Below are 27,028 nucleotides of genomic sequence, written 5' to 3' on the forward strand. Positions count from 1 at the left end.
AATCCCAAAGAGCTGAGGAGTACATGAAGCCTTAGGCTTAGGCCCCAACACCAAAAAATGAAATGTTTATAAACCCTCTGTTCATTTGTTTTGTTGGTTTTTTGTTTTTTTGTTTGTTTGTTTGTTTGTTTTCCTTTAAGAGTCTCACATGTAGTCCAGGCTCACCTTGAACTTGCTGTGTAGCCAGGCTGGCCTCAAACTCACAATCCTCCTGTCTCGGCCTCCCACTCATAGACCCTAGCTATATAGAACACAGTTAGGAGATAGAGAATGTGTTTTATTGTGGATCTGTGTAAGGATGGATAATCAAGAGGTTACCCCATTTTCCTGATTCACTTAGTCAAAACACCACCCATGGGAGGGCATGGGACACATTACTTGGTGAAAGAAGAGCCTTTAGACTTAGGGAAGGGGCAAAGCTAGGGGACCTTCCTTCTGCCTGCACAAACTGATGGCTGAATCTGATTTATACAGTGGTTCATCTGATCCTGTTCTATGAGAACCGGTTGAAGGACCATCATCTTGTGATCCCATCTGTCCTTCAGGGCTTGAGAGCACTTGTGAGTACTCCACTTCATTTCATAACCATGTTCGTGGGAGCCCTTGTTAGTTCCTTCCTTGCCCTTCGGGGGTGAGGCTTCACATGCTGAGGGACCGCAAGTGGGCCTAAATTAGTGTCAGCCAGGTATACTTCTTATTCTAGAGAATGAAAGAGTAGAACACAGCTGAGTTGGAAGGAACTACAGAGAACTACTGAGCTAGAGGAAGGTCTCACTGTTAGCCTTCTTCTAGAACCAAAATGTTATCATATTCACTGTAGCTAACTAGGCCTATTGTAGGGTTATTTCTTGGAAACTGAACTATAATTTCCTCAGTTTTCACATATTTTATTTTCCCTTTCCTCCAGAGCCTGTGTGTGACTATGCCACCAGGGCTGGCTGTCTCTGTGCTTAAAGCCATCTTCCAAGAAGTACATGTACAGGTAAGTGATAACAGTCATGTTAGTAGTCTCATCTATCTTCAACCCCTTGACATAACTAAAATTAGATGCCAAACATATGCCATCCTAAATTCTGAACTCCAGGTCTTATGACCATATTTATTAGTCCTTTCTATTAAATAAGGAAAGACAGGACTGCATGAAATTATATCTGACCTGGGTCCTCCTATATCTGAAGAGGCATGTATCAGATAGATTTAGGCAACTGATATCACTGCTGTGCTGCTAGGTCGGTAGCCATAGCCTTTTCTGAAGTTCCTCTCAGTTGATTTTATACTGGCATAAAGAGAATTTTCCACTTGCGAGATTATAAAATAGGAGGTTGTTGTATCAACTAAAATATCTCTGAACAGTTTCTTCCCTTATTTCCTTTTCTTCCTCATTCCCAAGTCTCTGCTGCAGGTAGACCGACATACAGTCTACAATATCATCATCAACTTCATGAGAACTCGAGAAGAAGGTAAACCATAGAGCTCTCTGGGAAATCTGCAAAGAAAATTAGTACGTGCTACTTTTCTTCCCCATTAGCAGGACCCATTGTAGCCTGGGAGTTATACAGAAGAGCTAATACTCTGAGACTGATAAAAGGAAGCTGGGGAGCTAGCCTTAAGTAATTAATGCTTACCACTATAATAATATATGTATATTGTTACACATCTCTTCTCTGAATACTTCACTGAGAGTAGGAAAACAAAAATAATATGCTCTGTGAGGCAAGAAAGGGGTGCCACATGAGTAGAACAACACCAGTCTCTTAGGAGAAAGCCCAGGCTTCTTTTCCCAAGGGACAGTAGTGACATTTTCTCTCCTTCCCAGAGCTAAAAGGTCTAGGAGCTGACTTCACATTTGGCTTCATCCAGGTGATGGATGGGGAAAAAGATCCCCGCAACCTCCTGGTGGCTTTCCGCATTGTTCATGACCTCATCTCCAGGGAGTATAGCCTGGGTATGTCCTTTTTTTTTGGTACTGGGGATCGAACAGCCTAGGTATGTCTTGATAGCTATGAATTAGCTACTTGAGGATTATTGGGTAAATGAAGCTGGTAAGTCAATCTCTTTTTTCTCTCTTGCGCCAGGACCTTTTGTGGAAGAGTTGTTTGAAGTGACATCCTGTTATTTCCCCATTGATTTTACTCCTGTAAGTAGCACCTTTCTTCTTTCATTTTTATTCATTAAGTACTTGTGGTATGCATACCCCTGTTTTAGGTATGAGGTTATAGGTAAGCAAGGTAGACAGTTCTCAGACTTACCTTTAACAGTCTCATAGATGGAGTGGGGCTGGGGATGTGGCTTTTTGGTAGAGTGGCTACTTAGCATGCACAAGGCCCAGGGTTCAATCCCAAGGGACACATACACACACACACACACACACACACACACACACACACACACACACATATACACATACAAAAGTAATAAAATTCTCAGAATTAAATTTTAGTGCATTAGGAAATAGAAAAGCATTTATTAGAAGAAGGATTCAACGGGGCTGGGGATTTAGCTCAGCGGCATAAGTGCCTGCCTTGCAAGCAGGCAGTCGTGAGTTCAATCCCTGGTACCGATAAAAAGGAAAAAGACAAAAAAAGAAGAAGAAGGATTCAAATGAACAGATATTTCAGGGGGCTCCTTAAATTCCTTAATAGTATACTTAGTGCTGAGACCTATAGGGTTATAAAATATGGTCCCTACCCTTGAAAGCTGAAACATTTAAGTAGTAGTAAGAGATTAGGTACCAAAATGAGTGGTGTTATAGTCCTGAGAAGACAGTTCAGTACAAGCTAGAGTAGCAGTAGCTAACCTCACAGATAAGCTAGTATTTTGGTTGGTTTCAGAGCCAATGCATGGGATATGTTTCTGGAGTTGGAAAGGACAACTCAGGCAATAGAAACAAACTGACAGAACAGGAGAAGGCATTGTTAAGCAGTTATGTTCAGGGCCTGTTTGCTTTGGCTCTCCTAGACCTTTCTCCTACTCTGCATTTGATTTCTTTCCTACTTCCAAATAGGATCTCATCACTGTGGCTGTGGGTATTGTGAGCATCAGTAATGTGAAGAAAATGAAAGTTCTCCTGCAGCACACCAAACATTTTAAAGTGCCACAGCTGTCTTTGCTATATAAATTATAGTATTTCAGTTCACAAACTTTCCATAATTCTGGGCAAACTGAACTGGACAAAAACTGAATCATATTTCCTCATAGTTCAGCATTGAACCTAACTATAGAATTTGATTCACTTCTCGTCTAACTTGGTTTGTGACCAGAATCTTGGAAAGAACCAAGTTTGTGAAGCCAGGCATGGTGGTAAATATCTGTGATCCCAGCACTCCAGAGGCTGAAGCAGGAGGATCACTGCTAGTTTGAGGCCAACATGGGCTATATAGTAAGTTCAAGAGCAGCCTGAATTACACGATGAGACCCTATCTCAAAAAAAAAAAAAAAAAACAAATTCATGAACCAAGTTACCACTGTATTTACCAGTTTATTGCATTTGGTATCACATTGCTTGGAAATACCTATCTCTTGAAATTCTTTTTTATTTTCATAATCACTAACCTTTATAACCCAGAACTTGTGCCTTTGAAATGCTGAAAGATTCTGGGTTGGCTACCAGGTTTTTCTATTTTGGGTTTGGTTTGTTTTTCTAAAAAATGATAATGTTCACATAATTCAGAGTTAAGCCTGGCAAGCATGAGGCCCTCAGTTTGATTCCTGTACCAAAATAACTAATCATAATAATAACAAAAACAATTCAAGTACAGGAGGTTGAAATTTTTTCCTACTGTCACATTTCTCTTCATAGTAAACCAATTGTATTAGTTTTGTCTATATCTTTACAGAACTTTTTCTTATGTAAGCAGATTTTACCCCCCTTTCCATGGTAGCATATACAAATAAACACATTTCTTATGATTTGCTTTTTTTCACTTATCAGTATATGTGTATCTTGCAGAGTTCCTTATCAGTATGTAAATTAACTTTCTTGTTCTTTATGGCTGCATAGTATCCCTTTTGTAGAAGTATCTAATTTTCTTGTTCTCTATTGGGTAAAGGTTGTTGTTAATCTTGTGCTGTTACAAGCAATACTGCAATTTATGTATACATGGGTGTAACAAGATTCCTAGAGGTGAAATTGCTAAGACAAAGAATATGTTTATTTATAATTTGAAGAAAGAATATCTTATACATTTTCTTGAAAGGTAATAAAATGAGAGGAATTCAGCATTTAAAGGCAGGAAATTAAGCTTTTTTCATATCCCTTTGCTACCACATTTATTTTCATTTAGAAATAATCTCTAGGGGCTGAGGATTTAGCTCAGCGGCATAAGCGCCTGCCTTGCAAGCAGGCAGTCGTGAGTTCGATCCCTGGTACCGATAAAAAGGAAAAAGCCAAAAAAAAAAAAAGAAAAGAAAAGAAATAATCTCTAGGGCCTGGGGATTTAGCTCAGTGGCATAAGCACCTGCCTTGCAAGCAGGCAGTCGTGAGTTCGATCCCCAGTACCGATAAAAAGGAAAAAGACAAAAAAAAAAATCTCTATTCCCAGCTGTTTTATGTGTTTTCCCAAGGATATTCTAGGTAAAATAAACATACCGATAATTGTGAAGTTTTCTTAATCAAGACAAGACTGTTTTTTCTGTACTCATGCTTTGAATTTTTAAGAGCTAATCAGCTGTGGTGGTACCTATCCGGTATACCGATAGTACCAGCACTTGGGAGGCTGAGGCAGGGGGACTTCTACGAGTTCTCGGCAGCCTGGGCTATATAGTGAGTTCAAGGCCAACCTCAACTACACAGAGAGACTCTGTCTTAAAAACAATAATTAAAAAATTAAAACCAAAAAGTTTCCAAGAGCTTTTCATTGTTACTAATCTCTGAACTTTTTAATAGCATTCTATTCTTACTTAATTCATGGGTAGATTTCTTTTTCCTCTTCGGTCTCTCTGTCTGTCTGTCTCTCCCTCTCTTGTTTGTTTTTTGGGAGAGAGTCTCCTTATGTAACTCAGGCTGGCCTTGAATTTACTGTGCAGCCCAGGCTGGCCTCGAACTCGTGGTGAGCCAAGGATTACAGGTGTGCACCAGCACAGCTGACTCCAAAGCATTTTGAGGACTGCAGTATATGTATATGATATGTATCCAGCCTTCCCCAAGTCTGCCTAAAATTCTTTCATGTTGGGTCTGTTGAGTCATTTTCTTCTTAGCAAGCTGCTTTGCTTTTCAGCTTCTAAAATTTTGTCACTAGTACTCTTACTCTGTTCTTCGACTTGTAATTTTATCATTAAAAAAAGAAAATCCCTACATTAAATTCAGTTGTCAAGAAAGAAAAGGAAAATCTGATTCATGTTTTTAATTTTTACAAATTAACTATCAATCCCTTTCATGTCATTTACACCTTTTTACATGTGTTAAAAAAAATAGAAATATCTAGCAAAGAATTATTTAAATAATCTGGCTGAAACAATAAAAACTAAAACTGGCGTTATAGAAGAATAATACATTTTTAAATCTTCTTAATATATAAAGTATAAAAATAAATTACGGATCATACATACAAAGCAAACATACACACAGAGAAGAAAGCAGTACACCAGAAAGTTAGGGTGCTTAACTCTAAGTAGTAAAACAATAAATCAAATAGGAAGTGTGTGATGAGATTGAAAACTAATGGCCTAAGAGACAAAATTTTCACAGAACACAGAAGAGCAAGCTTGTCTCCTTCCTTGGGTCTCATATCATACTATTGTACTAGATTGGGTACATATGTCACCCCATTCTACAGAATTGCCAGGTTCAAGCCTGGGCCCAAGGGTGGTCTGAAAAGTTACATAAATCCGTGGCCCTTCTTCCTTTCCAGCCTCCAAATGATCCCCATGGTATCCAGAGAGACGATCTTATCCTGAGTCTACGAGTGGTGCTGGCTTCTACACCACAGTTTGCTGAGGTAGGTGTATCCAGTGTTAGGGTAAATAGTGTCTTCGCAGAGAAAGCTCTGAAGAAAGAACAGTAAAGCTTTGGAAGAAAGAAAATCAAGTGTACATTTTAGAGTTATGACACCCCTAAGTCATCTTGTATGGCAAGTTTCTTAGATTTTTGATATAGAAAACTCTTACCACTTCATCTTAAAGTAAGTCCCATCCTAGATGGCGCTATCTTTTGAAATCTAGCCTTGCCAACTTGCCCATTTTTAAATAATGAGGGCTGTGGTCAGAGGTAAGGAGGAAAGTTAGCTTATAATCACAATTCTTAACAAGTATGGTTCCTTTATATATATATATATAGCACCTATTCTTTGAGACTGGTGGCAGTAAGGGCTGAGTGATGATGGCATAGCTCAGACCCTACCTTATCTCAGGTTTAAGTTTCTTCTTCTTTCCCACAGTTCCTACTGCCCCTATTGATTGAGAAAGTAGATTCTGAGATTTTGAGTGCCAAGCTGGATTCTCTGCAGACTCTGGTGAGTGATATTTTTTCTCCTTGCAGGATGAAACTACCTTTAGACAAGTTAGAAGTACTAAAAGATACAGTCTTGCACAGCAGAAAGCTGTCTGTGAGTCTCAAGAGGAACCAAAATTTGGACCTGTGTGTTGACCTAAAGCCCCAGCTGCAGGTGGTCTTGTCCCATAGTAACAGTGGTAACTGAGGAAAGGCTGGCTAGCTCTCCTCTTTATACTTCTTTATCATGAGAGTGAGGTCTTATTTTTCTGTGCCCCAGGTAAGACTGTGTGACATCCTGCTGGCTTTTCTGCTGAGAGCCAGGCAACTTTAGGTATCTTTATGCTGCGGTACCTCCCTATAGGGTATAGCTAGCTGATGTTTGCTGTCATCTTGGCAGAATGCTTGCTGTGCTATATATGGGCAAAAGGAACTGAAGGACTTCCTTCCCAGCCTTTGGGCTTCTATCCGCAGAGAGGTGAGTATTACTGAGATAAACTCACTCCTGTTAACTCCCGTTAGTCTGGCATAAGGGGAAATGATGCACCCTGTTTTCTTCCCTGTTGTTCCTAGGATCGGGGTGCTGTGCTTCATTATTCAGTTGGCACATAAGAGGACATATTTCCAATTTAATGACAAGTGATACAGTTTCAGGGTGTGGGCCAGCTGCTTGGTGAGACCATAGTGATCACCTTTGCCTGGTGTCCACTTCCTGTACTTCCATGGCAAGGAACATGGCTCATGGTGTGGGCACCATACTAAATAGAGAAGAAAGCAATTTAGGGTAGGAGATAACAGCAGCTGCTGCTCAGAGTTGACATACTGTTTCTCAGAAATTATGTCTTACTTGAGAGCTGAGGAATTGGTGTGGATAACCAGTGGAGAAGACCCTGGGTCAGGAATTGATTTCTATTGTTGTTCCCTAAAAGTTATGAACTGCTGAGTATAGTGGCAATCCCGGCACTGTGGGAGGTTAGGCAGGAGGATCACAAATTCAAGCTTAGCTTTGGCAACTTAATGGCTCAATGAGATCCTATCTCAAAATAAGAAGAAAAAAAAGAACAGGATATACTTCAGTGCAGAGGCCATGAGTTTAGTTCCAAGTACCACAAGCACTCCTCCCTGAGGAAACAGGCACTGGACGGGTGGGACTTCTCTGGTGCAGGCTCACCTCAGTAGCCATGGGATCCCTCTGACAGGTGTTCCAGACGGCCAGCGAGCAGGTGGAGGCAGAAGGCCTGGCAGCCCTGCACTCCCTGACTGCGTGTTTGTCCCGATCTGTGCTGAGCGCTGATGCCGAGGACCTTCTTGACCCCTTCCTTAGCAACATTCTACAAGGTAATGGAACTGTGGCAGCCACAAAGGGGAATGAGCACAAGAGAGATGATACTCCTCAGGGGGATGGCCCTTCATATGTTCAGCGACTGGGGGCTGCAGCTCTGCTTTGCAGACAGTTTGAGTAGTAACTGCTGCTCAGCTGTTCTAACCTTTGTGGACTGTCAGGGAGTCAGGCAACATTTGGCCTGCTCCCCAGGTCTGTGATTGCTGCCTTTCTAGACTGCAGGCACCATCTGTGTGAGCCGGACATGAAACTGGTGTGGCCTAGTGCCAAGCTGTTGCAGGCAGCTGCAGGTGCATCTGCCCGGGCCTGTGACCACATTACCAGCCACGTTCTGCCTTTACTGCTGGAGCAGTTTCACAAGCATAGTCAGGTAAAGAAGCACAGTCTTGGTGGACAACAGTGGGCCCTGAATGCTGGGATCCATTTCTTAGGATAGAGGCTAAAGCTTTAGCTTGGGCCCAGGTGGATCTGGAGTTCCACTGTCATTCACTGCTGCTTGTTTCCATATTCACTCTTCCCTGGACTGAGGGGAATTATCCCATAAGAGGATAATTCTCACCAGCTCCAGAGTAGCAGAGTTGAAATCCTTTAAAATAGTCTTTGACTTTAGTACCCCTTGAAACATTACAGAGCAACCAGCGGCGGACAATCCTTGAAATGATCCTGGGTTTCTTGAAACTGCAGAAGTGGAGCTATGATGATAAAGGTGAGGTCACCTTCCCATTTAGACATCCTGAACGCGGTTGAGTCCTGTGGACCTTAAAAGATAGCAAGACAAGAACAGTAGCCTAAAATAGTGGTCCTCTTGTCCCAGAGGTATAGCAAAAGAGCACTAAATGGATGAGACCTCTTCCATATTTGTAGTGTTTCTGGATACCCAGTGGACCAAGCTCTTAAAATCTACCCTAGTCATCTCTGCAGCACTGCTAAGTCAGGGATATGAAACATAAAGGTGCTGGGGATGGTGGTGCACACCTATAATCCCAGCACTTGAGAGGCTGAGGCAGGAAGATTACTGTGAATTCGAAGCCAGGAATAGACCATGTCTTAAAAAAAATTAAAAAAGGCTTCCTTATAATCTGGCTTCTGTCTCTCCCTAGATGAAAGGCCTCTGTGTGGCTTCAAGGACCAGCTGTGTTTATTGGTCTTCATGGCTCTAGCAGACTCCAGTGCCCAGCTTCAGCTTGTTGGCATCCGAGCACTCACAGTCTTGGGTGCCCAGCCAGGTACATCTTAAGGGAAAGAGAAAAGATTTGTTCCTTCCTTACAGTTTTCTATATTAAGAAAACTATAATGCTGGGATTTCTGTTAGTAGTTTTGGCAAGGTTGTAATGGCTGCAGAAGAAGAAAAATGACATTTGTGTTCCCTTCTTCCCAGATTTCCTATCTTCTGAGGACTTGGAGCAGACAGTGGATCACCTGTATAGACTGAGCTTCTTGGAGGAGGATTCCCAGCGTTGGTGAGACTCTAAGTCAGGGAGGTAGTACCAGCTATTCCCTGTCTCTGTGTTGACAGCAACAGATGCAGCAAGGACCAAAGGCTCTGTGGTACTGACCCTGCGTCTGTTGTGGGAGCTAACCAATGGGTAGATGTGGGACTGCTTTCTCTTCTTGGGTGTTAAGAAGCCCTGTCCAACTTAGTAGTGTGGGTATTTGAGTCCTGTTCTTTAGCAAAGTGACCTTGAGTGCCCCTACTCCTGGATCTGCCTGATGGCAGTCCTCAGCAAGAAAATGGTGGGCCCATTCAACTGATGCTGATGTTCATCTGCTCTGTGCCCCAGCAGGGTAGCAGCACTGGAAGCATCAGGAGCCCTGGCCACCCTCTACCCTGGGGCCTTCAGCAACCATCTAATACCCAAGCTTGCTGAGGAGCTGCACAGAGGTATATGTGACTAATAATCTTATGTATCCCAGGCCACTCCAGCAAGGCTTGGGGCCCTTCATGCTTGCTATCCCAAAGTGAAACAGTGTCTCTCTGGTTGCTCTCAGGGGAGTCTGACTTTGCTAGAGGGGATGGGTCACCCAAGTGCTCACCGCATTTGCGCTGTCTGCAAGCTTTGTCAGCTGTTTCAACAAATCCCAGCATCGTCAAGGAGACGCTGCCTCTGCTGCTGGAGCATCTTGGGAGGATAAATAAAGGTAACTACGTGGAAGAATCATCACATAGCTTGGCTGAACAAGGAACTACAGCCAGCTTGGAGTTGACACCTCTAAGAAGTGGTTTTTTTGCAGCTGTACATCATCTATCACCTCAGATGCTTATTTCTTTTGGGGGGAACTTTCAAAGTCCTGTCTACTACCTGTTTTGAAAGACTCATTTAGTGAGGGCCTGAATTTGATCCCTAGCAGGAAAAAGGAAAAAAAGACATCTGGCCGAGGATTTAGCTCAGTGGTGTAAGCGCCTGCCTGGCAAGCACAAGTTCGATCCCCAGTACCAAAAAAAAAAAGAAGAAGAAAGAAAAAAGAAAAGAAAACCATTCAGTTCATTGTTATCAACCACAGTTACCCTACTGTGATATTAACACTAGAAGTTAGTCCTCCTACCCAGAAGCCCCCTGTACTTGTTAGTAATCCTGTCTCCATTCCCTACTCCATACCCCTTTCAGTCTCTGGTAAGCATTATATCAATAACACAGTATTTGCCTTTCTGTGAACATTGTAAACACGGAAGAAAAAGAAATGTACGGATGCCTAGGGCTTAGTTCTGTTGTATTAATCTGTGAAGAGGGTGGGGATTTACACAGTAATTATGGAGAGTACCCTGCTGGTTTTTACATAGCATCAAAATTAAGATGCACTGCTATAAAATATGGTACTCAAAATACAGTCCATCTTAAAGAGAACACTGACTTTCTTACCACACAGGCAATGTGGTTACAGGACCCAGTGACATTATTGCCGTCTGTCAGAGTCTCCAGCAGGTGGCAGAAAAATGCCAGCAGGACCCTGAGAGCTACTGGTATTTCCATCAGACAGCTGTACCTTGCTTGTTTGCCTTGGCTGTACAGGCTTCCATGCCAGGTAACTTTCTAGACTTCATTCATCCTCTCAGAATTCTGCCTTCTGCTGTTATTGGACAGCACTGCCACCCCTGGGTACTGGTGGTACTAACATTTTGTACCATCAGTGTTTGTGTCCTTTGTCCCTACAAACGTGATTCTACTTCAGGACCAAAAGTGCCAACATGAACAATGACAAGAACCAAAATCCAGTAGCTAGCAACATTCAAAAAATATGCAAACCTTTTTTCCCTTTGATTGCTATGTTACAACTGGGCTTTGCAGCCAAGCAGTCTTGGTTGGGTTTCATTGTAAGTTTGCTATCTTGGGTGAAGATACCCAGTCTTTCTCAGCCTTAGTTCCCTCACTTATAAAATGAAGATAAAGAGTGATATCTAGGGGCTGGGGATTTAACTCAGTGGCATAAGCACCTGCCTTGTAAGCAGGCAGTTGTGAGTTCGATCCCTGGTACCGGTAAAAATGAAAAAGACAAAAAAAAAAAAAAAAAAAGAGTGATATCTACAGCAAACATGATGGCACATATCTGTAATCCCAGCACTCTGCAGAACTGAGGCAAGAGGATCAATAGTTTGAGCCAGCCTAGGTACCTCTGTAAGAGCCAAAATAAGAGCTGGGGTGTAGCTCCATGAAGGCCCTAGGTTCAGTTTCCACAAGGGGGCGGGGGGCAAGTGGCAACATAGTCATGTCTGTATCATAGAATAGTTGGTAGGAATTAAGGTAATTGGTTGTATCCGGCCACACCATGCCAAGTATATGACAGTCACTATAAAGAAGGGCCCAAAAGCCAGGGGATATAGCTCAATGACACAAGCACCTGCCTGGCAAGCATGAGGTGGTAAGTTCAATCCCTGGTACCAAAAAAAAAAAAAAAAAAAAAAAAAGACCCATAGAGGTAAATCTGAGCTTTCTTAAAATTCTCCAAAGGTCAGAATTTCAAATTCCAATCATGGAACATTTGTATCAGCCTACCTTAAGGATTTTGCAGTGTTTCCAGAGCTTCCATGGTCCCACTTTGTTCAGATCACTGCTGTTTCTTAAGACCACAGAACTGCTAAGGACATATTTAAGAGCTGTTTTAGCTAGAGGCAAACCCATCATGATGAGAGGAACTGACTGTTTGAATCTGAACCATCGTCTTGGCCTTATGGTTATAGGTGAGGATGTGTGTTGGTGTTTTGTTTCCACAGAGAAGGAGCCCTCAGTTTTGAGAGAAGTGCTATTGGAAGATGAGGTCTTGGCTGCCATGGTGTCTGTCATTGGTACTGCCACTACTCACTTGAGCCCTGAGTGAGTGTAACTGTGGGTGTGGCTTACAGCTAGGGAGGACTCTGCAATCTCCAGAAGCAACAGATAGTTGTCTCATCAGCTCTCCTTGTACCTGAGCATAAGTATGGAGGTAGTCATTCAAGTTTGACTATCAAGCCAAAAAGAGGGGATTTTAACACCATGGGGTGGTTGGACCATTGGCCAGTATTTTTTAGCTGCAGAATTACCTATGGAGCATTAAAAAAATATATGCAGCCCTCACTAGGTTCCTCACTAGGTTGTAAAAAGCTCTAAGAGAGTACCAATTTGATCTGTCTGTTCACTGTGCTATACAAAAGTCTAGAATGAGGGAGGTTCCAGGCACATAATACTTGTTGAATGTGTGAATAAATGATCATGGCCTGTACTATTGGCCCAGTAGCCCTAATGAGAACCTTGGATGAAAGGGCGGGTTGCCATACAATCCTCTCTGATAACACCGAATTCTCTGTCCCCAGGTTAGCAGCCCAGAGTGTCACCCACATAGTGTCCCTCTTCTTAGATGGCAACACCTCCTTTCTGCCTGAAAACAGCTTCCCAAGCAGATTCCAGCCATTCCAGGTGACAGACTGGTGAATGAGATTGAAAAGAATCTTGGAATTTATTCTTCAAACATTTTTCAAGCCCTAGTTTAGGAGTTATGGAGACAGACAAATCTACTACAGGTTCTGCTTAATGGGAACTCTTACTCCTTTACAGGATGGCTCCTCAGGCCAGAGGCGGCTGGTTGCATTGCTTATGGCTTTTGTGTGTTCCCTGCCTCAGAATGTAAGTCAGCACATTTAGGGAGTTGGATCTCGGGTGATCTCTAGGCTGAAATTTGCCCAGCCAAACTAATACTTAATCTTAGTGGAGTAGTTCTCATCTACTCTCACCCCTGCTGCCACTTTCTACTGGGATTCTCTCGGAATTCAAGTATTTTCTGAGTCCATTACATGGCCAGGTTTTCTGTAGGTGGAAATCCCTCGGCTGAACCAGCTCATGCGAGAGCTTCTGGAGTTAAGCTGCTGCCGTAGCTGTCCCTTCTCCTCCAACGCTGCTGCGAAGTGTTTTGCAGGACTCCTCAACAAGCATCCTGCAGGTACTGGGAAAACTTGGGTTGGTCTCTTCACATCACCTGCCAGAAGAATCTTCAAGTTCATTCCTCATTCTTTTTTAAAAAGGAGGATTTCTACTAACATAGTAGGACTTCACCTGCTCAGACCCTGTCTTTGGACAGTCTTTGGAACAAGAATCAAAACTAGAATTGGGCAAAACATTATAGGGGCTTAAAACGAAAAAAAGCTTTTCAAGGCCTAAACAGTAGCCAGGTCACAGGTGAGTCTTCAGTGAGATTAGCAACCCAGTCTACTTACTAGGCTTTCACACTGGTGTTGAGTCATTTTATCCAGACAAAATGATACTGCCTTTTTCTAATAGTCTCTAGGGTACTCTGCACGTAAAGGGTTTCCATCATAGGTCATTAAAAGAAAAAATGAGTTGCTACTGCATCAGCATGTCCCCTTTCTCAGGGCAGCAGCTGGATGAATTCCTGCAGTTGGCTGTGGATACGGTGGAAGCTGGACTGGGCTCTGGGCCCACTCGTCATCAGGCCTTCACACTGCTGCTCTGGGTAAGGAGGGGAAGTAGATTCTGACTAGAACCAACAATTGTGACTAAGTAAAATATCCCAATTTGACCCTGAGCCATAAGCAGCTGTATCTCAGGGTTCTGGGGTTTAAATATGGGGCCCCAGCTTCTCTTTCTGTCTCTCTCACTGTAGGTAACAAAGGCTCTAGTACTCAGATACCATCCTCACAGCTCCTCCCTTACAACTCAGGTAAGTGCTTTCTAGGAGACAGAACTTTATGTTGACTCCCCTGCTCCCAGAAATGACTTCCATCCTCATTTTTAAGATTGTTCTCTAGTGATGTACATGACAGGCTTTCTTCTTTGCAGCTCATGGGCCTCCTGAGTGACCCAGAGTTAGGTCCAGCAGCAGCTGATGGCTTTTCTCTGCTCATGTCTGACTGCACTGATGTGCTGACTCGCGCTGGCCACGCTGAAGTGCGGATCATGTTTCGCCAGCGGTTCTTCACAGACAATGTGCCTGCTCTGGTCCAGGGCTTCCATGCTGCTCCCCAAGGTAGGAGAGTCTGAAAGAAGGGTTCCAGATACATAGACCTCTCCTTCTCTTGGCCAGTCCCTAAAGTAATTTGGGATCCCACTGATACTTTAGAACTGTATTGTGGTGCAGGCTATGTGTGGTAGTGTACACTTGTAATCCCAGCACTTGGGAGGCTCAGGCAGGATTTACTGTGATGAGTTTGAGGCCAACATGGGCTACAAAGTGAGGTGAAAACCAGCCTGTCAGAAAAAGATTACCAATAGAGGGGAACAAAACCCCAGAGCTGTAACTGTAGAGTGTACCTAGAAAGTTAATAGGGATATAACTTGCCTATTCTTAATTCCAGGAACTTTTTTTTCTCACTACTTTTTATAGGCTAATAATCCCAGCAGACAGATACTGAACTCTCAAGCAGAATGTCAGTAGAAACTCGATTTCTCCACTAAGCTTCTCCCTTTTTTACAGATGTGAAGCCAAACTACCTGAAGGGTCTGTCTCATGTACTTCACAGGCTGCCCAAGCCTGTGCTCTTGCCAGAGCTGCCCACAGTAAGTTGTGTAGTCAGCCTCCAGGCTAGGGATAAAATTATTCCTCTAGCAGAAGGACAGTAGCATCTCAGTATAATCATCCTTCCCTTTCCTGTTGCCACTTAGCTTCTTTCCCTGCTGCTAGAGGCCCTGTCCTGCTCTGACTCTGTGGTTCAGCTCTGTACCCTCAGCTGCCTTCAGCCTCTTCTACTGGAAGCACCTCAAGTCATGAGTCTTCATGTTGACACGCTGGTCACCAAGTTTCTGAACCTCAGCTCCAGCCCTTCCATGGTGCGTTGAACATCAGCACATCTTTGGCCCCTCATTTCTCTCTCTCAGTTCTTCCCTCACCTCCTTCTGGTTGTTGTAGGCTGTCCGGATCGGTGCACTGCAGTGTATGCATGCTCTCACTCGCCTGCCCACTCCTGTGGTGAGTACCTGGGCCATCCTCCCTGGACAGGGAACCTCTTAGAAAAGCCAAAGAAGTACTTACTGTTTTCATCAAGTGGGATTAGCCTCCCTGCACTGTAACTGAGAAACCAACTACAAGCTATAGTAGGCACGGGGTTCTCCCCACTCTTGGGGTTAGAATGAACCTAGTAAATCCTGGCCATCCTCTAATAGAATAGCCATCCTACCACTTGGTTTCCTCTGGAAGCTCTAAAGTATAAGAGACATTGCATGTGCTTACCATGCTCTAGGCTCTGATTCAATTTGCAGCGCACACACACAAAAAAAATAGAACACATTTTGCTTTGTTCCAAATATTAGTTGTACAGAGCCAAAGAAGCAGCAGTCCTGGTTGCCATGGTTGAACAAGGTTAAGACTTTCTCCTCTGACTCCATAGTTGCTGCCATATAAACCACAGGTGATCCGGGCATTAGCCAAGCCACTGGATGACAAGAAGAGACTGGTGCGTAAGGAAGCAGTGTCAGCCAGGGGAGAGTGGTAAGTTTTCGGGCATGGGAAGGGATGGGACAGGGTCAAGCCTCGCCGATAATGCTGCCAAAATCTTTTCCGCCTGCAGGTTTTTGCTAGGGAGCCCCGGCAGCTGAGCCCTTGATCTTGACGTGTCTCGTCTGACAGACAATCTAACCTGAAGAAACTCCTGACTTTGAGCCATCTTGCCCATAGCTGGGAGACCATTGGCTTCTGCCTGCCTTTCCCACAGCGACAGTCCAAGTACTGGGCTTACGTTGCATGGCTGTAGAAAAACATCAGAGTCCTGATTTCTAAAGGATTTATGAAGTAATTAAGCAAGACTATTTGTGTTTGAAGAAAGATCTTGGATCTTTTATCGGGTGAAGGGAGCTCTGCTACTGAGGGATGAATGCAGATAAGTGTGGCCCTGAGGACCAGGAATGATAACTGTCTACCTAATGGAGAATAAAGACTTCTTTGGGTAACAGGACTGACTGTCAAATAACAGCCTCAGAAGTACACAGCTGAGGCATCACTGCCCTGAACTTGAGGACTGGCAATGTTAGGGATGAGGAGGACTCAGGACAAGGAGATACTACCAGGACCTCACTAGGCTTTGACCCCGGCTTCTTTTTCCTTCCCCTACAGTAGGGCAAAGAGTGAGACACTACATATCTTTACAAATTGGTTGCCTTTATTTTTGCTCCCTTCAGTAGTATGTGAGAAACGGCAGTGACCTCAGGTGTTCTCCCAGACAGCAAATGGAAAAAGATGACTAGCCCCAGTGCTGTATCTGGAGGGTGGGGTAGCTTAGCTGCCTGGCCCCTAGTCTGGGGCTGGAACTTCTGTTTGCCTGAGTAAAGGACATCTGTCCTAGGATTTGTCCACACTGTGTCTTGCTTCTGCAGTGAGCAGAAGGTTGGTCCTTGAGTTGTCCATACATAGTACCCCAGGGCAGGCCCACTGGCTCTGATCAAGAGTTGATAGAAAAGCTGCCTTTGGGGGCCCTTGAGACACTGTAGACAACAGAACAAATACTTAAGCTGTCACTGACACAGTCCAGTTCACACTGCCATCACAGAGGCCGAGTGCGCAGTCACCCAGGGAGGGGGCTCCCAGCTCATTCCATTCCCATGGGGCAGGTGACTAGAAGGTAACAGCACCCGAGTAAGCCAGTGCCTACAAAAGAAGACAGATAGTTCTCTGAGTTCAAAGTCCTTAGCTGTCCTTTGTGTTTATTCTATAGCAAACATATATCAAGCACCAAAGTAGCAAGAGTTCTATCTTTTCTCCAGCTGTGTCTAATAAATGCCCTCTGAAACCTTAAAGTCCTTTTGGAAATTTTGTGCTACAAGCACAGTGGTAGGCAGGAGGAGCATAATGAGAGTAGGGCAGGAAGAAGGAAAGAAAGTACTTACATTCATCTGGTGTTAACTGCCTCAGTCATTGCAACTTGAGAAATGACTTTCCCTTATCTCTCGGGCTCAAAGAGCTAGCCTCATTTGCTGCCTTTAAAGACCTCTATCACAAGTAGACCTCAGCCTCATCTATTACTGGCTTGAACTCCAGACACTGCCATGCAAGTGAGAGGCAATTGATGACCACAGCATCCTACCAAAATGGCCCTTCTGAGAACAGTTATCTCAGGATTCCACTATAGTCAGCTTCAAGCTTTAAGCCTCTTTGGTTCAAGTGAAAGCAATGATTTCTATTCCTAGACTCCAGAACTGCACAGACAAGAGCCACTAACTACATGTGACTTTAACCTGGTAGAAATGAAACTCCCTTAAGACCTCATCAGTAAGCTGGTATGGTGGTGGGAGTGCTGTACTCCAGCACTCCAGGAGGCTTAGGCAGAAGGGCCACAAGCTCAAGCCCAGCCTGGGCAACTTAGCAAAACCCTGTCTCTAAATAAAAAGCAGCTGAGGATATAGCTCTGCACAGAGGTCGAGGGTTCAGTCCCCAGTGTGGGCAGAAGGGGCAGGGGCACCTATCAGTGCACCAGCCACATTCCAAGTACATGGTTCTCCCAGGTACAGACTTTTCCTCATCACCGAGTTCTGTTGGACAGTAGTAGTCTGTCTTACTTTACCTTCCTGTGTCCACACCCAGGAATACCTTCCAGTTGTCCAAGCAGCCATAGTTGTAAGGATTTCTAAATACCTAGGGCCAAGAAAAACACACAGTTCTACAAACGTCTACTTAATCCCCTTCTCATTTTTGAAACTGATGGGTACGCTACAGCTCAGGTAGGCAGTTCTGGTCTTTGGGTACCTATCTAGACAACCCCAACCATGGCCTGTGTTTACAGGACTCAAGTTCAGCTACCCATCTGCCCACCTGAGCCCGACTACTCACTCTGCCCTTCTCCTGCAGTCGACGTCGCTCCTTCTTGTTAATGTGTCTTTCAATGCTAGTCTCACCCCGACTGATGAGAACAGCATGCCATGCTGTTAGGGCACCCAAGGCCAGTGCCACAGAACTAAGAAGAGAGAGACGGGGACCAGTGGGAGTAAGAAGGCTGGACACTGAGCAGTAACAGCTGGCTGGCAATCTCTGCCTCATTGTCACATCTGGCATACATCCTAGACAGAAGTCATGCTTCAGCTGCATTTGAAAATGCATCAGTGGAAACAAAGTGGACTGAAAATGAGGTATGTGGAAAGGACAGTAGGGAAATAAAGATATTACTGAGAAAAAATGTGCACTATTTCCTAAAATATCAGTGCTACAAGGCAGTGGAAGGCAGTAAAAGCACTGGGGGTCAAATTGGGATGATAACGTCACGTCCCATCCTTAGCAGTGCTAGCTATGCATCATGGGATAACTTACTTTATTCCACTGGTTTTCAATTTTCCTCATCTATAAATGTACTCACTACCCTTTAGGAAGGTCCTATGAACAGTTAGTGTTTAAGTTACCTTGGTACATAAAGCATGTCTGCATCCTTAGTGCTTAGTAACCAGAAATAATGCTAGTATCCTTCTTGTTCCCTGCCCCAAAATGCCAAAGTGGTGACTGCCACCTCAGTGAGGGCAGCAGAATAGTGGCAAGTCACTTGGATGGATTTCTGCCTGCATATGGGTATCTAAAAGGTATTCCTGAAAGTGCCTCTCCCTCAAAACTACCAAAACCAAAGTTCATACCTGCACAGGAACCAGAGGTAGACAAGACTCTTGTGAGTTACCCTTTCACGAAAGGAGAAGGTAGGCGGTGGGGTCTGATGATAAGTCTAGAAAGAAATGAAAAACAAAGCCTGGCTCCTTTGCTCTGTAGTCTCCAGTAACTGCAGTACAATCCCCAGTGCCTGCACACAGAAAATAATCCAAACCCAGGCAGAGAGAATGGGGATTAAAGCCACCACAGAAGAGTCAGGGCAGCAGCCAGATAGGTGGACCAAGCCTGGTGACACCATCACATGGACAACACTATGCAGAGCAATTCTGAACAAGATGATGAAGCACAGGAGGAACTGACCCTGGGCCATTAAACCAACAACATGAACAGGGCTCCAGGGGAAGCCACCCCTAATCTCCAGCCAGAACTCCATGAAGTGGCCACATCCCAGAGAGGAGTCCAGATCCACAGCCAACACATATCAGTGAAGGGGTAGTACCAAAAGTTCCTTAAGGACTGTGGAAAGGCAGCTTGAGTATAATTGGAGCCCAAGATGTGCCTGAAATAAAGTCCTAAGAGACACGAAGGATAATCAGATGCCTATGAAGCAGTCTGATCTCTGTCCCCTGGAACCCCATTACACAGACTAACACAGACTCCCTGCTGCTCAGGCCATCACCAAGATACTCCAGGTTCTGCCCAAAGAGAAGGTGATGGGATAGCCAAAAACTCACACCAAGGACTTCAGCTTGCTCCAGGCCACTCAGTCTATCCCCACACCACTGCAGCCTCCCCACACACTCTTGATGGAGACGACCTGGGCCTCTCAGCCTGCCCCTACCACTAATGGAGCACACCCAGCTGCCTGAGCTACTCTACACCCAGGCCTGAGCAGCAAGAGGCAGAGGGGTGGGGACAGCCCACCTGGTTGGCAAGCGTCTGTGGTTTGTTCTTGTCGAGCTGTTTCATTCTCTAAGGGATGGAAAACAGTGCTGGTTACACTTGCAGCCCCTAGAAGAGGGGTGCCACCAGCCCCATTCCTTAGGGACAAGCTCTGTACCCCATATTCTAGACCCCTGAAATGCCCTGCTCCTCACCACAGGCTCACCTCAATGGCAGCATAAGCCTCCCGGAAAAGGTCCCAGCTTCCATAGCTGCAGTAGACACACCCCAGAGTCATGAAAAAGCAGAAAGAAAAGAAGTACCGGTGGTTATAGTGACCCACACAGTTGTTTAGCCAGGCTGGTGGGGAACCGATTAAGGATAAGTTCAAACACAATCTCAGATGACCAGGCCTTCCTGGGTTCATCCTTGGTTCAAGACAACAGCACTCAAAGAAGAACTGTTCCAAAGGCAGGAAGATGCAATGGTTTCCCAAGTTTGAGATGATTTTATTAGAAGTTTTTTAAGCCCTACCAGGGAATCGTGAAAACTGAAAATGTTGAGTAAAGTAAAATGAATCTGCCAATACTTGGCCTAGCTAGGGTTAGCCAAACATCTGAACAGGATAGAAGGGGACAGATGTTTTCATCCGGCACCCCTAACAGACCCACAGAAGCCCACATCTCTTTCCACTCATGTCTGTTAGTATGGCAAACTACAAAAGAAAGACCTATTTGAAGATTTCTTGCTTCCGGAAGATCCATCCCACACAGCCCAGGGCTCTCCCCAGAAGATGGCCAGCTCCCATAGCTCCTCTTTTACTAACTTCTTACAAACCCAGTGTTCTCTGCAGCATGATGCTAGAAGCTGTGGGTTTTGGGCCATTAACCCTATGTAGTGCTCTGGGGCTAAGAACTGCAAAACAGAAGACAAAAAGGATACGGCAATGATGATCCATCTTCAGCACACACCTGTGAGGGAGGGACACAGGCTCTGTTACGGTTACCAAGGCTCTTGGGATGTCAGTGCCAATCCTTTCCTACAAGGACCAGCATCCTGGTGAGGTGGAAAGGGCAGAGACTTTGAATCCTTGCTTCAAACCCAGCTTTTGCAGCTACATGATAATTGTCAGAGTCATCTCTCTGCACCTCAATTTCTACCCTATTCACAGGATTAGCCTGAGTATTATGATACATCAAAAATACACTGCATGGAACGTGTACTTTTTTTTTTTTTTTTCTTTTTCCTTTTTATCGGTACCGGGGATCGAATTCACGACTGCCTGTTTGCAAAGCAGGCGCTTATGCCGCTGAGCTAAATCCCCAGCCCCCCCCTTTTTTTGTCTTTTTCCTTTTTATCGGTACCGGGGATTGAACTCACAACTGCCTGCTTGCAAGAGCCGCTTATGCTGCTGAGCTAAATCCCCAGCCCCTTGGACTGTGTACTTTAACAAGTACTTGATCCGTGTCTTAGCAAACTCCAGTTCCAGGTTTTGTCCTAGGACTATGGCAAAAGGGTCCTCGCTGGGGTTTACAGAGAGCAGAGCTAAGACCCACCTATTGCAGATGCTGCAGTGGTGTGTCCGGGCTGGTTTGGGGTAAATGCACTTCTTACAGATGGAGACTGTGGCAATATCATTCCTGCCCTGTGCAAAAGGAGAAGAGCACCATGAGTGCTGTAGCAGCACTAGTTTTGTACATCCAAGATTCCAAAGCATTCTCTATCCCATTTCTGAGATGAGCTCTCACAGCCTACAGCTCTGTCTCTTTCCACTGCCCCAACAGAGACTCACCTGGGGTGGGTACCCAGGTGGAGTGGTGATGGCCTGGTAATAATGGAAGACGATGAGGATTAGATTCCAGTGACTGTAGAAGAAATGCCAGCAGAGTCGTGGCACTGAGTAGGTTCGGAGGATGAGCGGCAGGACACATAGATAGGCAATGGCCACAATGGAGCTGGTCAGCACGATCACCAGTACCACAAACACCTGCCAATACCAGTGAGGTCAGGTAGACACAGCAAGAAGCTTCACTCATAGGAGATGCAGAAATTTCTCTGTGGGTAGGAAGCTTGCCTCCAGAACCTAATATGGGTCCATCCCTCTGTTCCCCTAAAACATCCCTCTTCCTGCTGCCTGAGCATCACTTACCACCCCAAACCAGCGAATCACATTGTCCACCAGCCAGTAGATAGGTTCAAAGGCAGCATCCACAGCAGTCTCACCACCCCCAAAGGAGTTGTAGAGCATGGAGCGCAGGCAGACCTTGCCATAGCGCCAGCGCTGCACCAGGCTCCGGAGCAGAGGTGGGCAGCGGCGCCTGTAGCCCAGAAGCAGAAGCAGGCGCAGGCAGAGACGGGCTGGACCCAACAACAGGCTTCGCTGGCCACGCATGGCTCCTAAAAGGGCACACTATTGTGAAGATCTAGCCTGAATCCCACTGCTCCCTACCTCCCCAATGGGAAGGCCCAGGGCACCAGCTTGCAGCACAAACACCCAGGTTCAGGCCAGTTAGGACTGTGGGAAGCAGAAAGGTCACTTTACTTTTCTGCAGAATGTTCAGTGCCAGTGCTGCAATGAGATTTCAGGAGGTAAGGACTGGAAATTCTGATCCTGCAGATACCGTATCTATATTATGCTATATAGATAAACAGCAATCCCAACATACATACCTACATACCTAGAATAAAGGGCCTTGGTAAAGGAGATGGGAGAGCTAGATGACTCCAAATCAAAGGAGTCTTCCAAGAGCTTCTGTGTAGACAGAGCAGTGGGTGGAGCATAACCAACACAGACAAAGCTGCCCTCTGTGTCGCAGCATGGCCACTGTGGCAGTTTTCTAGGGATTCCTGCCTGCCCTTCCCCACCAAGTGAATGTGGTTTCTGCACCTAGATCTTCCTTGGTGCCATCTGAGTTTTGGCAAAAGATACTGTTCCTTCCTATCCTACTCCCTCTGGGCTGATGTTACAGGCCAGCAGATTCAACCCAATAGTAAGAGAGTCCATCTTGCCTGAGGACAGGTCAGCCACCCCTTGCATGACATTGGATGCCTTGTCTCTCATTCCAGTCCCAGCTCCCTCCCAAGGATGAAGCAGGCAAGACAACTTCAGATATTCAGACCAAGAGAACACTAACACCGGAGATAGAAGCTGGAGGGATTTCCATGTCAGTAGTAGTGAGGCCCTCCCAGTATAAGCCTTCCCAGCTCTACCCTAGTTATTTACACTCCAGAACATTTTCTGCAGCTGCTGCCCTTAGCCCCAGGCTTCTCAATCAACCTTCCCAGCTCACCAGCCCTCTCTATGGCTCCTCTGCAAGTGTTCCATTTCTGCACACTACCTTACGCAGTGTGGGAGATCACTGCCCAGGCAATGACCAGAAGCAAAGACACATATCCTCTAACAGACTCTTTCTGTGACTATCTCAATTCTGCAGATTGTCTTTTACCAGAAAAGAAATTATCTGATTTTCCACTAGCAGTTAGGGAGGGCTGCTCTGTCCTTAGCAACTCCATTGACTTATTTAACAGGCAGCTCAAAACCCAGTGGAAACTGGAGAAGGCTGTTAGGCTGTAGGGATGGTTTCAATTCAGTAACTGGAGTAAAGTACTCTCCTTGCACTTTGGCGCTTCCCCACAAGAGCTTCTCAAAGAAAACACTTAATTACCTCTTTCTACAGGCTCATAAGCCCTAAGCAAAACGAAATCCAGCAGACAAAGGCTACAAAAAAAAGAAAAGGCTGGAGATTTAGCTTAGCAGCATAAGCACCTGCCTTGCAAGCCTGAGATTGTGAGTTTGATCTCCGGTACCAAAAACAAAACAAAAAAAAGAGAGAGAAAAGACTGACACTTTGGGAGGGGCTGGCTGATCACAACTCCAGGATAAAGAAACTGGTCCTTCCCAATACCTCCTAGGAAGCTGAGAAAATTAAAGTGGAGTACAGAAAAGAGACAAGGCTGAAAACCTCAGACTTATGTTCTCTGAGTTGGACTCCTACTATTTGGAACTATGATTTGGCTGAGGCATGAATTCACAAAATAATAGCCACAATCAAATATAAGAGTAAGACAAAACAGATTACCGCACAACAAATCTAGGTGACTTTTGGACTGTCTGCACCACTGCACATTCCTTTACTATGGATGAGTTCTCTATTTACTAAAATAGGAACAGTATACCCATCAGATACATTCCTCACCTGTGATAAATGTAAATTATATTCTACATCAGAACCCTCTTTAAAAGAAAAGATTCTCAGATTCTCTACTTTTCTGATGTTCTCAACCACCTCCTGAATTTCTGAGCTCTTCATTAAATGCCCACCTCATAGAGCATATGTACCAACTCTCATACCCTGACTAATTTTGGTTAAATTCTGCCCCTAAGTAGTTCTGTGAGCTTGGGTAAATCACTGAATTCTAGTAGAATTCAATATCCTTGTATTCTCATTCAATAAGGGGATAAGATTACATGCGAAGGTTTGTTCCAACATCAACCATTTATGAATATATAAAGCACTTAACATAATACAAGTGTCCTAGAAGTACTCAATAACACTTGTCTGAGTTGTGATGCTGGGAACTGAACTTAGGACCTCATGCATAATACACGAGCACTGTATTGCCCAGTTATATCCCCAGCCCTTCGTTTTCATTATTTAAAGAAAGAAGAGAAAATTTTTTAAAAAATAGAAAAAAGTGAGAAAAAAATATAGAATTCAAAAAAAATTAATATAAAATTACTAGTTGATACATTACATATTATCATCTTAACAACAGTTGTTAAAGTTACAAAATCAAAGCATAAAAAGTGGTTAGGCACCCAAACATTGACAGTGCAATCTCTTCTGTTCAATGATCTAATAGAAATTTAGTAATATGCTCATCTATCTTATACAATATACATACCGTTATATCCTTTGGAACACTTTCCTTCCCTTTCACTTTTACAATATCTATTATACTTTTTGGATCCCATTATTCTGTCAGTTATTATTTTTTATACTAGAGAGACAATGTGATATTTACTAATGTGAGTCTTACTTCAGTAATGAGGATATTCTCAAGTTGCTTCCATTTACCTATAAAGACCTCAAGATCATCATTTTTATAGCTGAATAATATTCCATTGTATAAAAATACATCATCCACTCTGCAGTTGATGGACAAGATTTTGGTTGGTTCCAAGATTTAGCTATCACAAATTGTGCTGCTATGAACATGGGTGCACATATATCACTGTGACATATATCACTGCACCACTGCACATTCCCTTACTATGGATGAGTTTTCTATTTGCTAAAATCTTTTCAGTTTTTCTGGGAAAATACCCAGAAGGGGAATAGATGGATTGAATGGAACTTCCAATCCCAGTTTTTTGAGGAATCTCCATACTGATTTCCACAGTGGTTGCACCTGTGTTTTCATTATTTGAGACAGGATTTTGCTTGTTAAAATGCCCAGGCTAGCCTCAAACCTGGGATCCTCTTGCTTTGGCCTCTCAAGTAGTAGGGATTACAGGTATGCACTACCACACTCTGCCTCAATAGACACTTGTTGCAGGAGCAAAAAGACTGGTCAGATGTCTCTTAATCCCACATATATCATCAGAGCCACTCCTGCCAATGTGATAATACTGAAACATCTGCTTCTATCATTTTTCCTGATTAAAATAGAAACAGACACCAGGCAGGGTGGTGCACAACTGTAATACCAGCACTCAGGAAGTTGAGACAGGAATACTACCAGAGTTCAAGGCCAGCGTAAGCTACAGAGACCCCGTTTCAAAGAAGGAGAGAAAGAGAAACCATTACTAGAATTATAGTGCTAAACATCAGGCACTTGAGAAAACAGAAATCACCTAAACACATAAATGGAAGTTTCCCACTACTTATCACTTATCATAAATGGAGTTCAAGTAAGATTTGAGTGAACAAGCCACACTGCCCCTCACTTTAGCTGGTGGGATATGGGGAACAGGTTAGGGTTAGGGAAAAGATATGCCGTCCATGGCCATAACAGAAACTGAAATTTCAATTCCGGAAATTGAAGTAAAGCGAAATTCAGAATATTGTGTGTGCAGGAAGGAGTGATCCCAGAGCGCATACAGGAGGAAATAACAAAGCACAGTTCTATCGCATCCAGCAGACAGTGACTAGTCTCATTCCTCAGTAGTACTCCTAGGTCATAATGGCCATCTGCCACCAAATTAGGATTTGCAGCAGCACTCCTGTCTCCCCAGGGCTCTAAGTCACCACCTGTTTCCAGAGGGTGGGGAAGGAGATATGCGGAGGAACAGATTCCAAAGCCATCAAAAGGCAGATTAAACAGAGCCAAGTCGTGGCAAATTTCATCTGGAGAAAGACTGCTCTCACAATGTTTGCAATCTCAATCAGGAGATGTCAAACATTAGTTAAAAAGCAGTATTTTATTCATGTGCAGACTTCCCTTCTGAGTTAACATATTTTTAAAAGAGAGAAAAAATAAGTAGTAACTGTATCATAAAGTTGCTCATCCTGCTGGGTGTGGTGGCATAGGCTATTAATGAAAGCACTGGGGAGGCTGAGGCAGGAGGATCACTGAATTCGAGGCCAGCCTGGACTACCAAGTGAGTTCAAGACCAGCCTAAACTGCATAGTAAAACCCTGTCTCAAAAAGACAAGAAATAAAGCAAAAGAGAAGAACTGCTCAACCAAAGTTAAGACGGGGCCAACACAACCACATGATCTGATCTCTAGACTTAAGACTGCAGCTTTAAGGACCAGGAAAACTCTTTCAGCAAGGACGGCATGGACAAACTGTGATGGACTGAAGGCCAGAAAACTTTGGTTCTGCTTTGGACTATGTTGAATTACCTTCGCGACTTTGATCAAGTCAAACCCTGTCTCTGAATGTGAGTTTGCAAACCTGTGAAACGGGCAAGATGGGCTGGTTGACCGTCTTTCCCACTCTGCGTCTTAGTCTCCGGGAGAGTGCACTCTGTCAGAGGCAAGGTCCTGCAGGGCAGACGAGGAGAGAGCAAGAACCCAGGCTTGCGACAAGGCCCCGGACGCGCGCGGCTAGACTCTAGAAAAAAGGAGGATGCCGAGCAAGAGCCTTGACTTCCCCTTACCTGCCGCCTCCCGTATCCTCAAACAAGCAAATCAAGCCCCGCAGCTTCTACTGCCGTCCACCACCAGCCCTCCCGCTCCGCGGTGAGGGCAGCTCAATCCTACCCACCATGGCCTGCAGCCCGCACCGCCAGCCAGGGGACCCGGACCCGCTGCTAGCCCACCCCCGGTCACCAGCGCAGGCGCAACTACTGGATTTCCCCGAAGTCCCGCCCCGATCTGGTCCCGCGAGGAGCCTGGGAAATGGAGTTCACACTAGACAAAGAGCCTACT

General features: G+C 44.6%; 2 protein-coding genes across 15 annotated transcripts in view; one reads left to right on the top strand and one right to left on the bottom strand.

Moving 5' to 3' along the window:
• Mms19 (MMS19 homolog, cytosolic iron-sulfur assembly component) overlaps window positions 1-16,978 on the top strand; it is a 28,360-nt gene extending 11,382 nt beyond the window's left edge. The window contains exons 4-31 of one of the 4 annotated variants that reach the window (XM_003479772.5): window positions 475-560; window positions 908-982; window positions 1,391-1,460; window positions 1,817-1,945; window positions 2,076-2,137; window positions 5,850-5,936; window positions 6,375-6,449; window positions 6,828-6,905; window positions 7,627-7,765; window positions 7,985-8,139; window positions 8,400-8,475; window positions 8,870-8,995; window positions 9,148-9,229; window positions 9,551-9,651; window positions 9,759-9,908; window positions 10,635-10,790; window positions 11,977-12,076; window positions 12,553-12,655; window positions 12,794-12,862; window positions 13,049-13,175; window positions 13,606-13,706; window positions 13,857-13,913; window positions 14,033-14,219; window positions 14,667-14,749; window positions 14,855-15,019; window positions 15,099-15,158; window positions 15,577-15,677; window positions 15,757-16,135. In XM_003479772.5, coding sequence (XP_003479820.1) covers window positions 475-560; window positions 908-982; window positions 1,391-1,460; window positions 1,817-1,945; window positions 2,076-2,137; window positions 5,850-5,936; window positions 6,375-6,449; window positions 6,828-6,905; window positions 7,627-7,765; window positions 7,985-8,139; window positions 8,400-8,475; window positions 8,870-8,995; window positions 9,148-9,229; window positions 9,551-9,651; window positions 9,759-9,908; window positions 10,635-10,790; window positions 11,977-12,076; window positions 12,553-12,655; window positions 12,794-12,862; window positions 13,049-13,175; window positions 13,606-13,706; window positions 13,857-13,913; window positions 14,033-14,219; window positions 14,667-14,749; window positions 14,855-15,019; window positions 15,099-15,158; window positions 15,577-15,677; window positions 15,757-15,784 — 2,828 coding nt within the window. In that variant the 3' untranslated portion in view covers window positions 15,785-16,135. Of the gene's footprint in view, window positions 1-474; window positions 561-901; window positions 983-1,390; window positions 1,461-1,816; window positions 1,946-2,075; window positions 2,138-5,849; window positions 5,937-6,374; window positions 6,450-6,827; window positions 6,906-7,626; window positions 7,766-7,984; window positions 8,140-8,399; window positions 8,476-8,869; window positions 8,996-9,147; window positions 9,230-9,550; window positions 9,652-9,758; window positions 9,909-10,634; window positions 10,791-11,976; window positions 12,077-12,552; window positions 12,656-12,793; window positions 12,863-13,048; window positions 13,176-13,605; window positions 13,707-13,856; window positions 13,914-14,032; window positions 14,220-14,666; window positions 14,750-14,854; window positions 15,020-15,098; window positions 15,159-15,499; window positions 15,678-15,756 lie in introns of those variants that run through there. The other 3 variants (XM_005008045.3, XM_005008046.4, XM_063245104.1) reach the window with 3 other exon arrangements.
• Zdhhc16 (zinc finger DHHC-type palmitoyltransferase 16) lies at window positions 16,323-26,990 on the bottom strand. 11 transcript variants are annotated; one of them, XM_063245107.1, is made up of 13 exons: window positions 26,758-26,948; window positions 26,553-26,641; window positions 21,799-22,046; window positions 21,442-21,636; window positions 21,206-21,294; window positions 20,592-20,620; window positions 20,184-20,199; window positions 19,876-19,921; window positions 19,692-19,739; window positions 18,797-18,882; window positions 18,009-18,132; window positions 17,743-17,813; window positions 16,323-16,829 (listed from the first exon to the last, which is right to left on the bottom strand). In XM_063245107.1, the coding sequence occupies exons 3-13, from the start codon at window positions 22,039-22,041 to the stop codon at window positions 16,715-16,717; spliced, it is 1,062 nt and encodes a 353-aa protein (XP_063101177.1). In that variant the 5' UTR covers window positions 22,042-22,046; window positions 26,553-26,641; window positions 26,758-26,948; the 3' UTR covers window positions 16,323-16,714. The 11 variants fall into 11 exon arrangements, with proteins under 11 accessions (XP_063101177.1, XP_012998846.1, XP_063101178.1 ...); XM_013143392.2 differs by lacking the exon at window positions 20,184-20,199 and having other exon boundaries at window positions 19,876-20,009; window positions 26,553-26,711; window positions 26,865-26,990; XM_063245108.1 differs by lacking the exon at window positions 20,184-20,199 and having other exon boundaries at window positions 19,876-20,009; window positions 21,442-21,474; window positions 26,758-26,949.
• Between the last annotated feature and the right edge of the window lie 38 nt (window positions 26,991-27,028).

The sequence above is a fragment of the Cavia porcellus genome, unplaced genomic scaffold, assembly GCF_034190915.1.
Source record: "Cavia porcellus strain 051 isolate PalLab524CR breed Dunkin Hartley unplaced genomic scaffold, mCavPor4.1 scaffold_2, whole genome shotgun sequence".
In the NCBI taxonomy this organism is placed as follows: Eukaryota; Metazoa; Chordata; class Mammalia; order Rodentia; family Caviidae; genus Cavia; species Cavia porcellus.

Excerpts from the sequence above, each read along its gene's own strand:
- Zdhhc16 (XM_013143392.2), bottom strand. The coding sequence starts at position 22,041 with ATGCGTGGCCAGCGAAGCCTGTTGTTGGGTCCAGCCCGTCTCTGCCTG. Across the intron at positions 17,814-18,008 it reads GACTGCAGGAGAAGGGCAGA|GTATTTAGAAATCCTTACAA; the intron begins GTGAGTAGTCGG and ends TCTTGGCCCTAG. Across the intron at positions 16,830-17,742 it reads CTGGGTGTGGACACAGGAAG|GCACTGGCTTACTCGGGTGC; the intron begins GTAAAGTAAGAC and ends CTTCTTTTGTAG.